At 32.7% G+C, this 12,553-nt stretch overlaps 1 protein-coding gene across 1 annotated transcript; it reads right to left on the bottom strand.

Annotated features, from left to right (window-relative positions):
* Positions 1-1,692: 1,692 nt before the first annotated feature.
* Positions 1,693-9,618, bottom strand: LOC131069194 (disease resistance protein RPV1). The gene is made up of 2 exons (XM_058004552.2): positions 9,021-9,618; positions 1,693-4,024 (listed from the first exon to the last, which is right to left on the bottom strand). Exons 1-2 carry the CDS (start codon positions 9,521-9,523, stop codon positions 1,924-1,926), a joined length of 2,604 nt encoding a protein of 867 aa, XP_057860535.2. The 5' UTR covers positions 9,524-9,618; the 3' UTR covers positions 1,693-1,923.
* Positions 9,619-12,553: the final 2,935 nt, after the last annotated feature.

Raw genomic sequence — 12,553 nt, 5'->3', positions numbered from 1 at the left:
CGTAAATGGAATAGAGCAGCTGATTGTTTGGCTAAGTGGGCCTCAGAACATGGTAATGATTGGAAAGTTGAAGGTTGGGAGCATATCTCCTCGGATTACTGTTAGGAATTGCATAAGATTTTTGCTAAGGTCATGGATAGTTATGAAGCTGGCTGATCTTTGGCTGGGTTTGTGGTTCATTTCTAGGTCCTTGGGGGTCTGGTTCTCTTTGTTATTCTTGTGTCTGATTTTCAATAAAGTTTTTACCCCTTTATTCAAAAAAAATATGTAAGATTAGATGGGTTTACTAATAAAAGGATATTAAAATATCATCCTATATAAATGGACTATGGAAAAGCAATATTTTAACACAAAAAATCAACTAGACCAGTTTAAAGAGTTGTGGCTACAAATATAAACCATTTATTTGGATCTAAACTTGATATGGGACATGAACATCATTGATTTTGATGCCTAGAAACTATCTTCCTCGGTGTTTCCTATCATCATTTGCAAGGAGGGATATCAACAGATATTGTTTAGGTTTCTAGGTAAGGACTATTTTCCTTTTGTTAAATCCAAGTTATTATTGAAATAATGATATGTAATAATGATTGAAGGCAACAAACAAGCATGCAACAATGCCTACTTTTTTTGAGATGTTAAGAGACACATTTTTTAATGGTTTAGTTGAAGTGCTCACAAAGATTCTACCAAGGACCAAGTTCTTTTGAATCCAAAAACCCAAGCCTCTAACAATATAAGAAAGAATTAGATTTAACTTTGGTAAAAATTAAAAGTAAAAATAAATTTTAATCTAATATTATTGACTTTTTTCCTCAAACTCAAAATAAAATGAAAAATATACAAACTCTAAGCAAATCTTATTTAATAAAAATATTAAAGATGTGACCTTTGAATGAATCTCTCTTCTCAATATCTTTTGATGGTTTTAATTTGATGTTATTGACATTTTTCTTCAAATTCAAAATAAAATGAAAAATATACAAACTCTAAGCATTTCTTATCCTCGAATTTAATTCAAGATTAAAAATTAATTTTATATTATTGAATTTTATTCCCCAAATTTAAGGTAAAATACAACCTATGCAAACTCTAAACTTGTATTAATCAGTGACTTAAATATAATACATTGTTTTCAATGAAACATAAGATCTGATTAAAAAAAAAAATTATTAAAATATTATATCTTTAATTTGAAGTCCAAGCAATGCTCAAGGTTTTACTAAAAAATGTATTGTATTATAATATTATTATAGTTTTCAACTATGTAGTTTGAGTCAAATTCAAATCATATTTCATAAATAATTCATGAGTTCATCTCTTATGTATATAACATCAGAACGTCACATAGCCATAAGACTCATCTCTCATCTCATGAAATAGATCAAACTCAATACAGATGACACTCACAGAAATGAAACTTAAAAACTTTCCATCACCCATAGCACTCATTATATGATATAGATTATTACAAAAGATTAACATGTGTAAGAATTCAAGCTGTTCTACAGTCATCTACTGTGTGTACGGAACTGAAAGTAACAGTGCAACGAAACATGTAAATCATAATGTTCTGAGAGAACAGCATCGTTTTGAATCACCGTGCAAACATTGAAAAAAAATTCAATACAAATAAATCATGAGAAGATTTAGTAGAACACGTAAAAGAGTAATATTGCTTGCCTCAATTTCTACCTTGCAATACTTGAATCTCTATTACAGTCTTTCAAATCTACAGCTGAGGAGGTAATCCTTTAATGAATTTTACAGTCCTTCCACAACAAACATTGATGTCAAAAACAGGAACTTCAAAGTTTTGACTCTGCAACATCCTTTTAATAGTGCTTCAACTTTGCAAACTTTGCTGCATGTACATACATCAACTAAGCTGATGTTGGCCCATTTTATACAACATATCAACTACTTAAGCAGTTCCCTCAGCTGTGTCAACTTGTTCATGGTATCGGGCAGGTTATATAACCTATAACACCATCTCAAGCTCAAGTACTGTAGCTGTGACAGCTCACCAATTGTATCAGGTAGACTTGTTAAATATTGACACTCCTCCAAATCCAAATGTTGCAACCGTGACAGGTTGCCAATGGTATCAGGGAGGCTATTTAACCTGAAACACCCTTGCAAATTCAAGTGTTGTAGTTCTGACAGATCACCAATGGTATTAGGGAGGTTATTTAAGCTTTGACACACTCCTAAGTCCAAGTATTGCAACTGTGTCCAATTTCCAATCGTGTCAGGAAGATTACTTAACCTGAAACACCCTCTCAAGTTCAAATATTTCAATTGCGATAGATGACCAATGGTGTCAGGAAGCTTATTCAACCCTTGACACACACCCAAGTCTAAGTGCTGCAACTGTACAAGGTTGCCAATGCTATCAGGAAGGCTGATTAACCTAAAACACCCATTCAAATTCAAGTGATGCAACTTTGACATGCCACCAATTGTATCAGGGAGGCTATTTAAACTTTGACACACTCCCAAATCCAAATGCTGCAGCTCTGCCAGGTTGCCAATAGCATCAGGAAGGTTATTTAACCTGAAACACCCTCTCAAACTCAAGTGTCGCAGCTGTGACAGGTTGCTAATACTATCATGAAGGTTATTTAATCTTTGACACGACCCCAAATCCAGGTATTGTAGCTGTCTCAGGCTGCCGATGGTGTCAGGGAGTTCAACGCCATGGCAGAGTCTTAGTTGCATAGTCTTCAATTGCTGAATGTTACCCACAAACCTGGAGTGAAGTGTAGCAAAGCTACAATTTTGTAGCCTTAAACATATCAAACTTGGAGGAAGAGAAGCTATTGTGTCTTCTGTCATTCCTTCAATGGATAGATTCTGCAAATCAAGATAGCAAAGACCTGGTCTGCACATCATGTTAAACCTTTGTAGATCTCCTCCATTGAGCCGAAGGCGAAAGAAATTGGTGCTGGGTAAGGTGTTTAAATGGGCATCTTCCCATAAACGGGTACCCTCTTTTTCTTTTTGAGCAATGCTCCACCCCATATCTCGCAAATGATCATGCATATGAAATACACCATCATCATCAATCTTTATCAGCAACTTCATTGAGAGATTAAGTACAGCACTGTCTACCATTTTGTACAAGGATTTCCAGAAAATGATCGGCAATGTTTTGTCCTCTCCATTGAAGAAGCAAGCAATGTCGAGGAAAATATCTTTTTCCTCATCAGTTAGAGCACTATAACTGAGATAAAGCCTTTTGTGAATGTCTGGATTGAGGATAATGTTGTCAAGCACTTCCGTCCAGCAACCTGTGCTATCCTCCTTGTCATACAAGAAGGAACCAATCACTTCTAATGAAAGGGGATGTCCCTTACAAGCTTCTACTATTCTTGTGGACAGATCTTGATACTTGGGAGTTGGAGATGCTTTTAAAAAAGCATGCCAGCTAAATAATTGAAGACCTTCATTTATCTCCAATTCAGTCATCTCGTAGATGCATTCAGAAGGGACCTGAGCAACATTAAGAATGTGTTTGTTCCTGGATGTAATAATAACCCTGCTGCCAGGACACAGCCAATCCCCAACCAAAGCATCTAACTGTGCAATAGCATCCACATCATCTAAAATTAGCAGCACACGTTTTCCTCCTAAACGATCTCTAAACAAAGATATGCCCTTATCGACACTATGCACTTCTCCATCCATTTTGGTTAATTCTTCAAGAATTTGTTTCTGTAAAGTAGTAAGGCCTCTGGGGTCAACAGCATTGGCACGGACATTGAATGCAAAGGAAGCACCTTCAAAATCAGCATAAATTTGATTATACAAAGCTTTGGCAACTGTGGTCTTGCCAATACCACCAATTCCCCATATTCCAATTTTAACAACTTTATCCTCTGAATTGAGATTCAATTTCTGAATTAGAACATTCTTCACGGTGTCCATTCCCACTGGATGTTTGGCAACTTGTAATGGCACTCTGTCTAATGTTTTAATCAGGTCGTTCACCACTGTCTTTATTAGAAGAGCCTCAAAGCTGCAACAATTGAAGTATATCAATAGAAGTTGCAATACTACTTGCAAAAAGGTAGGAGGAAAGTTGAAAAGTAAACTAAGAGAAGTTATAAGAGGTTGTAAGAAAATCTTGGTGTAAAAGAAATAATTTACATATTTAGAATTATGCGTCTAGAACTTTATGAGAGATTTAAGTTCTAATTTTAATAAATAAAAAAATCAATAATAATGTGATTATTAAATAATTAAATTGTTACGTTCAATATTATATATGATATTAAAGAATTTCATATTGTGAGTGTATAAGATTATATTTTTTATTTAAGTTAAAGAATTGTATATATATATATATGGAGTGACATAAGTGAGGGTGTCGAAATAAAGGATGTGAGAAAATGTCAACAAGGAATATGCAATTCTACAAGAGGAAATCTTCATGTCACCATGCATGCATTGTTTCCTATCCAACTTTCAATAAGGGAGGGTGATGCATGTCAAAAATCTTGGGAGAGTGCTTGATAAGTAAAATAGGAGATTAGATAAGGAAAAGAATGACAAGGAGACTAGGGCTAAAAATACTAGAATTTTTGTCTTCAATGTTACCTCAAGGCAAATTGGACAATTTTCAAAATTTAAGGGTTGATAAATCAAAGAAGAATGTGGTCATCATTAGACTCATTAGTATATTTCCAACAGATAGTGCAAGTAACAGGTCTACCAATAATGGTTATGTGCTCTTCCAAAGGTAGAATTTCTTCCAATTGGGCCTCTGAAAGTCATTTTCTAATCTAAATTTGAGATAGAGAATAACCCTTGGTCAATGGAGATTACAAACTTATATGTAGTTGGGTTAATTCCCCTAGTTTTCATCCTCATGCCAAATTAATATGGGATACCCTTTCTGGATAGTATTGTATAAGTTTCCTTAAGAACTAGGGTTCAAAGAAGTTTTCAAATTTATTAGTCACCCTACAATCCCATTTTTGTAGTTCAAATCCTACCTTAGGTAAATAGTTGGCCTCATACACCAAAACTTGTGTCAGGATGAATTTAAGCAAGACAATAACATATTTTATAAGATTTGTATTCATCCTTGGGGAATAGTAATAAGAATTATATTGTGAATTTCTCCAATTAGATGTTTTAGGGAATGAAATATTGATCATATAATTAGATATTGCTTCATTCACAAAGAGGGGAAAATGAATATGTTTAAAGAATAACAGAAGTTGAGGTTTTAACTCTCACCCTATCTCTCCTAATGAGGATAAGGTGACTAATGTGCAGAAGGATTTTCCACCTAAAGTCCATTTTCTTAAAGGGATTGATAACATGGTGTCTAAGGTAGAGGAGATGGAACAAAGATAAGTTATGGAATTAGCCCATTTGAGAAAGATGTAAGAGCTACAAGGAGATTTCAAAATTATTAGAATAAATGTAGTGTAACTACAAGGTGGGGTAGGAGCAATGGGAGAAATAATATATATTGCAAGTTAATGCATGCAGGAGGATATAATGCAAAAGGGAGGAAGATAGACGCAAAAAAATCTAAACAAAAAGTATTAAAGGATTTGGAAAATAGAACCTAAGAACCCACAAGGAATTTTGTAAAAACTAGAGGTGATCATCACCCTACCAATAAGAATTCATGAAATGCATAGGATAAAATATATGAGGATTAAATAACCGTAATAAGCATCATTTTCTCAAATGGCTTATTGAAGCAGAGACAGAGATTCTTTGGAATCAAGAAACCAAGATGGAAGATAAATCTTTTTTAGATTTTCTTCCCCATCATTGGAATGGTGATGAAGGAAAGATGGTAGATGTTAAACATACTATGCTCGAGGAATGGCTATTCTATGGAACATGAACTTATTTTTTGCAACACCCATATCCCAATCATACTTTCTTATGACTATGAAATTCAAGGTGCTCTAGGACAATGATATCCTTAATATGATTACAAATGTGTATGGCCCTGATTTAGAATAAAATTAGAGAATGTTATGGGAAGAATTGAATTATTTTATAGAATTAGAATTGTGGGATAATTAGATACCGAGAGGCTATTTAAATGCTACTCTTAACCATGATCAAAAGAAGTGTGGAAGTAAGGTAATTAATTGTAGTTTCTTTCCTTTAGGTAATTCTATGGAGCATTTTCAATGGTTGATATTCACCCTAAATCTGGGTGGTTTACATGGAGAAAAATGCACATGAGGAAGGAAAACATTATATGTAGATTGGAAAATATTTGGTAAATTTAAAATGGACAATGAAACCTATTTTCTTCATCTTTAAATTCATCCAATTTTTAGATGGATCTAATCATTGACTAGTGCGATTAGGTATACATAAAATTAAAAATCCCTTAGGCTACCCCTTCAAGATGAAGGCATTTTCAGGGATTAGACAAGTGGAGGAAAGTGGATAATAGGGGTTGTAAGAGATATATGCTCTACAGGAAATTGGTCAATATTGAGATCAAGGTGAAAGGATGGGACAAGGAAATCATGTGTAAAACCTCATTACCATGAAGAATCTTGTGGAATTAGAACATTATAATTTTTTGAAGCCAAAATCTCATAGTCAAGTTATTTTTGAAGAGTTAAGAGCCATGGAGAATAATTTAATATAATTTTGAGGATGGAAGATATTTTTTTGTAGAGAAAATCTAGGGTGAAATGGCTGATGAAGGGAGATGAAAAAAAATGATTTCATCTCTCTACTAGTATTAGAAGACAAAGCAATAAAATTGTGATTGTTTAGCTCCCTTAGGGAGTTTGGTGGAGGATAGGTAATTTACAAAGAACACTTGAAATTATTATAAGATCTATTCAATTTTTCCCATTAGAAAGACTTCCAAATTCTCAAGAGATGATGCTATTTAAAATAACTAATCATTTTTATGAATCCTAAATTAATGAGCTATTGATTTTTTTCTCCTTAGAGGAGATCAAACAAGTGGCCTTCTCACTTGAGGTAAGTAATGATCTAGGTCTAGATGGTTTTTCAGGTGATATTATTAGAAAAAAATGGAGTGTGGTGGGAGAGGATGTGTTGAAGTCTAGAAAATAATGTAGCACTAAAAAATATATGCTCATGAAATGGAATTCTATCTTTGTGATGATCATTCCTAAGAATGAGAACCCAAATTTATCTTATGAATATAGACCAATTATGTTTTGCAATACCATGTTTATTTTTACCGAAGCCATGGCCAAAAGACTCAAGAAGTGTATGGATAGTTTCATCTCTAAGAAACATGGAAAATTATTAAAGAGATATAAATTTTTGGATGGAACTATTATCACTAATAAAACTATGCACTCTATCAAGCACAAGGAGAAGGAGGTCATGATCCTTGAATTGGACACATGTGAATAAGTCATATGATAGAATCTCCTATAATTTTCATTAATTGTTCCTACAAATATTGGTGTAAATGGACCTCTATTTGCATATCCTCTATTTCTTATGATTTACTTATAAATAGTTCATCTACTAAATTATTTATTGTGTGATGTGATCTAAGGAAATATGATCTCCTCTCGGTGATCCCTTCTTGCTCCTAATTGTTGCAATTTTTTTTGGAAGGGTGTTGAAGGATGAAGTGACAAGTAAAACTTGAAAGGACTCAAAGACCATAGAGGTATTAGGAATATCACCAATTTGTGTTTCTTGGATGACACACTCCTTTTTAGTGAGGTCATTGACAAAGGAGCTAAAGTTATAAACAATATTGCACTTCAAATGAGAAGGTAGAAAGAAAAAGAGTCAAATCTAATATATCTAAGATCTAAATTTTTTTTAAATAATTAATTGGAAATTATTGAGCTTTAAATGACCTCTAACTTTGTAGTTGAGAAAATCCCTAGTAAGTATTTGTGTATGCCATTTGTAGAAAAGAGAATATTGGAGGTCAAATGTAAAGTTATTATAGGTAGAATGTATGGTAAGTTAGCTTCTTGAAAAGGGATATGGTTAGACTTAGTAGATAAAATTAATCTATCAAATTGCCCCCATCTTCTACTCCAATTTATGTAATGTCAGTGTTCCAAATTCAGAGAAAATAACCTCGTCTTTGAAGTAAGGAATGCAAAATGAAAAATCATAAAAGTTATATTGTAATATGTGATTTTAAATTTCAATAATATAATATATAAAAATGAGAATTCTTATAATTAAACTTTTAAAATACGTATTTGGCAATCTAAATATAAAAATTTGAGGAAAATTTTTGTCTATTTCAATTAAGTCAATTGCAGTAATTCATATAAATTGTGACTAGTTGTTCACAAGAATCTATATGTAGTGTGTGAATGTTTCATTTTGCACTAAATATATCTAATGATATTCAAAGAGCAAAGTATTGGAACTTCCCAAGAGATAATCTATCCCAATTCCATTTTATATAAATACATCTAAATGTGAAGCTTTTCCCAAGACTAAGTCCACTTAACTTGCTATTACATTAATAAAATCTTAAGCAAGTGTTGTGCATTATAAACAATGAAGCTCTATAATACATAGTTCATAAGTCGGAACAGTTATGAAGGTTTTGCATCAGCAAGTTAGATGAGATCAATCGTGAAAGGAAATTTATGATTAATAGATATGTATTAAAGTAGTCCTCAAATGAATGACTGAATAGTAAACTAGACGAAAAGTCCCTAATAAAACAACTCATAATCATGACACTACTAGCAACAACCACTTTAATAACTACTATAATATTACACTCATATTTTAACTTCTATTTAATAAAAGTAGATTCTAACCCATTATAGTTGAATTAAGATACATATGCCATCCATTATCCAACTGTCGAAATGGATATCCAGCTCCTAGAATGCACCAATACATAAACTATCCACATACACATCTAAGAACTAAATAGTTGCTTATGTATTAATACAGACTAGAGGCTGGATAGCCGCTTCCTCCAGTGGCAGGCATGAAATAGCAAACCAAATATATTGAAAAGCATGCAGAAACTGAGGCTTATTACTTACCCTTGAGCTATATCCGTGGACCAGCCTGAACGAGAACAGATCTGTAGAAGGGCTTCCTTCCACTCATCAACCACTTCTCTTGGCTGTCGATCTGGATGGGCATAATGTTTTAGAAATGATTCCTTATATGGGCTGTTATTCCCTTGAGGATATCTAACGTGGGTTGGATCCACATGATAAAAGAGAGGAATGATCAAGGCAGGGGTGCTCAACATTGCAGCGGCCTCCTTTAGACACCATGTTGAGTCTGCATAGCCTTCGGAAAATATAGGAATGCGTATGGCACTTCTCTCGATTGCTCTTTCTAAGCTCAGCCCGATTATTTGCCCCTTTTCCAGTTTTTCACTGTCTAAGAAGACATTCAGTCCTGCTGCAGAGAGAGCTGTAAAGAGATGGTCAACTAGAGTCTTTCTCACATTTTCTCCTCTGAAACTTAGAAACACATGATAACTCTTATCACTTTGGAAGGCGAGTTTAGTTGTGGGGGGTTTGTATTGCTCCATCTTAAAGCTGGATCTGAACGGGAAGACTTACTAACAGTAGAAAGAAAACAGAGGACTCAACCTACGATTTCAGATCTTCAACTGAATCATACAAATGTTTTCACTCTTATTCATATATAGGTTTTAGATCGCGCATGGCAGCCAACGTTGACTAACTGTTATAAAATGTTTTCTTTCTTCACGCGTATTTCACTGTCATGGCCAGCGTTGCTGTGTTAATTTCTTTGAGCGTGCCCATTTTTATTATTATTTTTTTTCCCGTCACGATCTATTTTTTTTAAATTAATATTTTTCGTGCCCAATTTTGTTTATTTTAATTTCCTCGCGACTTCCCACTTTTTTCATGCTTCCTTGGTAAATTTTTATGCATTCACATGGGGCACAAAGTTCACCAGTTTGGGTATATTCCAAATGTGCATGTTCATAACTAACTAATTTATTAAGTGTTAGGTGGTAATGTTGTCTTAAGTGATAAGGAGATGATGTGAGATGATGTGTATTAGGTGATGGATGAATAAATTATTTTTATGTTTAGTTGCTGACTTTTAATATATTTATATGGGGGACAAAGTTCAGCAATTGGGGTATATATTTCAATTAATAATTGGATTTATAGGTTAAATGTCTCTGTCTATAATAAAATAATTACGTGTTAGGTGGTAATGTGTATCTTAAGTGATAACGAGATGACGGGTGTATTAGGTGATGGATGAATAAATTGAATGATGATTATATAAAATTAGGATTTAGATAATAGGATGATTAGGTGAAATAGATGTTTGGGGAAATTAAGATTTGGGTGACATGATTATTAGATGATTAGGTGAAACTAGGACCTAGGTGATGGTACTTGCTATGCATCCCTTTAAACATACCGCATAGCCTAGGCCCCTCCTCCTTGTTTTCTGTGCCTCTGCCACTTCGTATACAGTGAGTCTGCCCTCCCTCAAAAATGTGTGCCATCTGTCCTACCTACCGGAAACCAAGTCCACCCGCTTTGACGGGAAAAGAAGCCCAAAAAATCTTTAAAGGGTGGCCCACTGGCCTGCCAGCATGGTGGTGGGTCAACGAGGGCCCCTTTACAAAAAAATAAAATTGCATTTTTAAATAATTTTTTATTAAATTTTTTATTTTTATTTTCATATTATTTTTTTAAATATATTTTTTTATTTTTTAGTGAATCTTATTAATATTATATTTTTCTAGTATAGTTTATTATCAAATTTTTAATATATTTACATTTTTTATTTATTTGTCTTATTTTTAATATTTTTTTTAATGTATTTTATTTATATTATATTTATATATATATATATATATTTATATATATATATATATATATATATATATATATATATATATATATATATATATATATTATATATATATATATATTCTTTATTTTTTAATGTGCTTTATTTATATTTTAATATATTTTATTTAATAAAATTTTAATACATTTTATTTATATTATATTTTTTAATTTTTTAAATATATTTTCTTTATTTTTAATGTACTTTATTTATATTATATTAATGTTATAAATGTTAAAAAATTTGAGAGAGAGAGGGGGGGGTTGAGAGATAAAAAGAGATAGAGAGGGGGAAGGGAGAGGAGGGAGAGTGAGATTGACAACTTTAGAAAGAGAGAGGCTAAGAGAGAAGAGGGTTGAGAGTGAAAGAGTTAGAGAGAGAGAGATGGAAAGAGGGGTTGAGAGAGAGAGAGAGAGCTTGGGAGAGAGGGGAAGATAGAGTGAAGTGTACACACTCTTTCTCTCACTCTATCTTCTCGTCTCTCTTTCTATCTCACAAACCCTCTCTCTCTCTCTCTCTCTCTCTCTCTCTCTCTCTCTCTCTCTCTCTCTCTCTCTCTCTCTCTCTCTCTCTCTCTCTCTCTCTCTCTCTCTCTCTCTCAGCCTCTCTCAACCTCTCTCTCTCTCTCACAGTCAACCTCTCTCTCCCTCTCTATCTTTTTATCTCTCTCAATCCCTCTCTCTCTCTCTCTCTCTCTCTCTCCTCTCTCTCTCTCTCTCTCTCTCCTCTCCTCTCTCTCTCTCTCGTCCTCTCTCCTCTCTCTCTCTCTCTCTCTCTCCTCTCTCTCTCTCTCTCTCTCTTCCCAATTTTTTTATTTGTTTAACATTTTTAACATTCATATAATATAAATAAAGTACATTAAAAAATAAAGAAAATATATAATATAAATAAAATGTATTAAAAATTTACTAAAAGATAGAATTAAAATTTATTAAAAAAATACAAATAAAATATATTAAAAATTTAATAAAAAATAAATTAAAAATGTAAATATATTAAAATTTAATAGTTAAATGTACTAAAAAATATATAATATAAATAAGATACACTAAAAAAATAAAAAAATATATTTAAAAAAATAATATAAAAAAATATTAAAAATTTAATAAAAAATAATTAAAAATGTAAATAATTTTTTTTAAAGGGGCCCTCACTAACCTGCCAGCATGTTGGCGGGCCAACAAGCCACCCTTAAAGTTTTTTTGGGCTTCTTTTCCTGTCAAAGTGGGTGATTTCAGTTTCCGACAGGTAGGACAAACAATGCACATTTTCGAGGCAAGGTGGACACACTGTATACGGAGTGGTAGAGGCATAGAAAACAAGGGAGGAGGGGCATAGGCTATGCAGTGTTGTTTAAAGGGTCGAATAGCCAGTGCCTTAGGTGATAGAATGATCATTTTGTAAAGACATAATTTATTTTTAATCATTTTTTTAATGACATGAAAGATTATATACAATGTATGGACATAAATAAATAGTCACAATATGTAGTCTCAATCAATTTAATCATAAAAATGATTGAAGATAAATTCAATATCACAAGAGTTATATAACACCCTTTATGTCTTTTTATACGTTATAGTTTTCTTAAATTTTCCTTCTTTAAGTTGGAATATTAAATCTAAAATAAAACATATTAAAGGTCCCATCTTTCTTAGTTATCATAAATTTCAATTAGTATAAAATTGTAACTTATTGAAGATAAAAAAATGAATGA

This window comes from Cryptomeria japonica, chromosome 3 (genome assembly GCF_030272615.1).
Source record: "Cryptomeria japonica chromosome 3, Sugi_1.0, whole genome shotgun sequence".
NCBI classification, from domain to species: domain Eukaryota; kingdom Viridiplantae; phylum Streptophyta; class Pinopsida; order Cupressales; family Cupressaceae; genus Cryptomeria; species Cryptomeria japonica.
This window is presented reverse-complemented; position numbering and strand designations above follow the sequence as displayed.

Excerpts from the sequence above, each read along its gene's own strand:
- LOC131069194 (XM_058004552.2), bottom strand. The coding sequence starts at position 9,523 with ATGGAGCAATACAAACCCCCCACAACTAAACTCGCCTTCCAAAGTGAT. Across the intron at positions 4,025-9,020 it reads TCCACGGATATAGCTCAAGG|CTTTGAGGCTCTTCTAATAA; the intron begins GTAAGTAATAAG and ends CAATTGTTGCAG.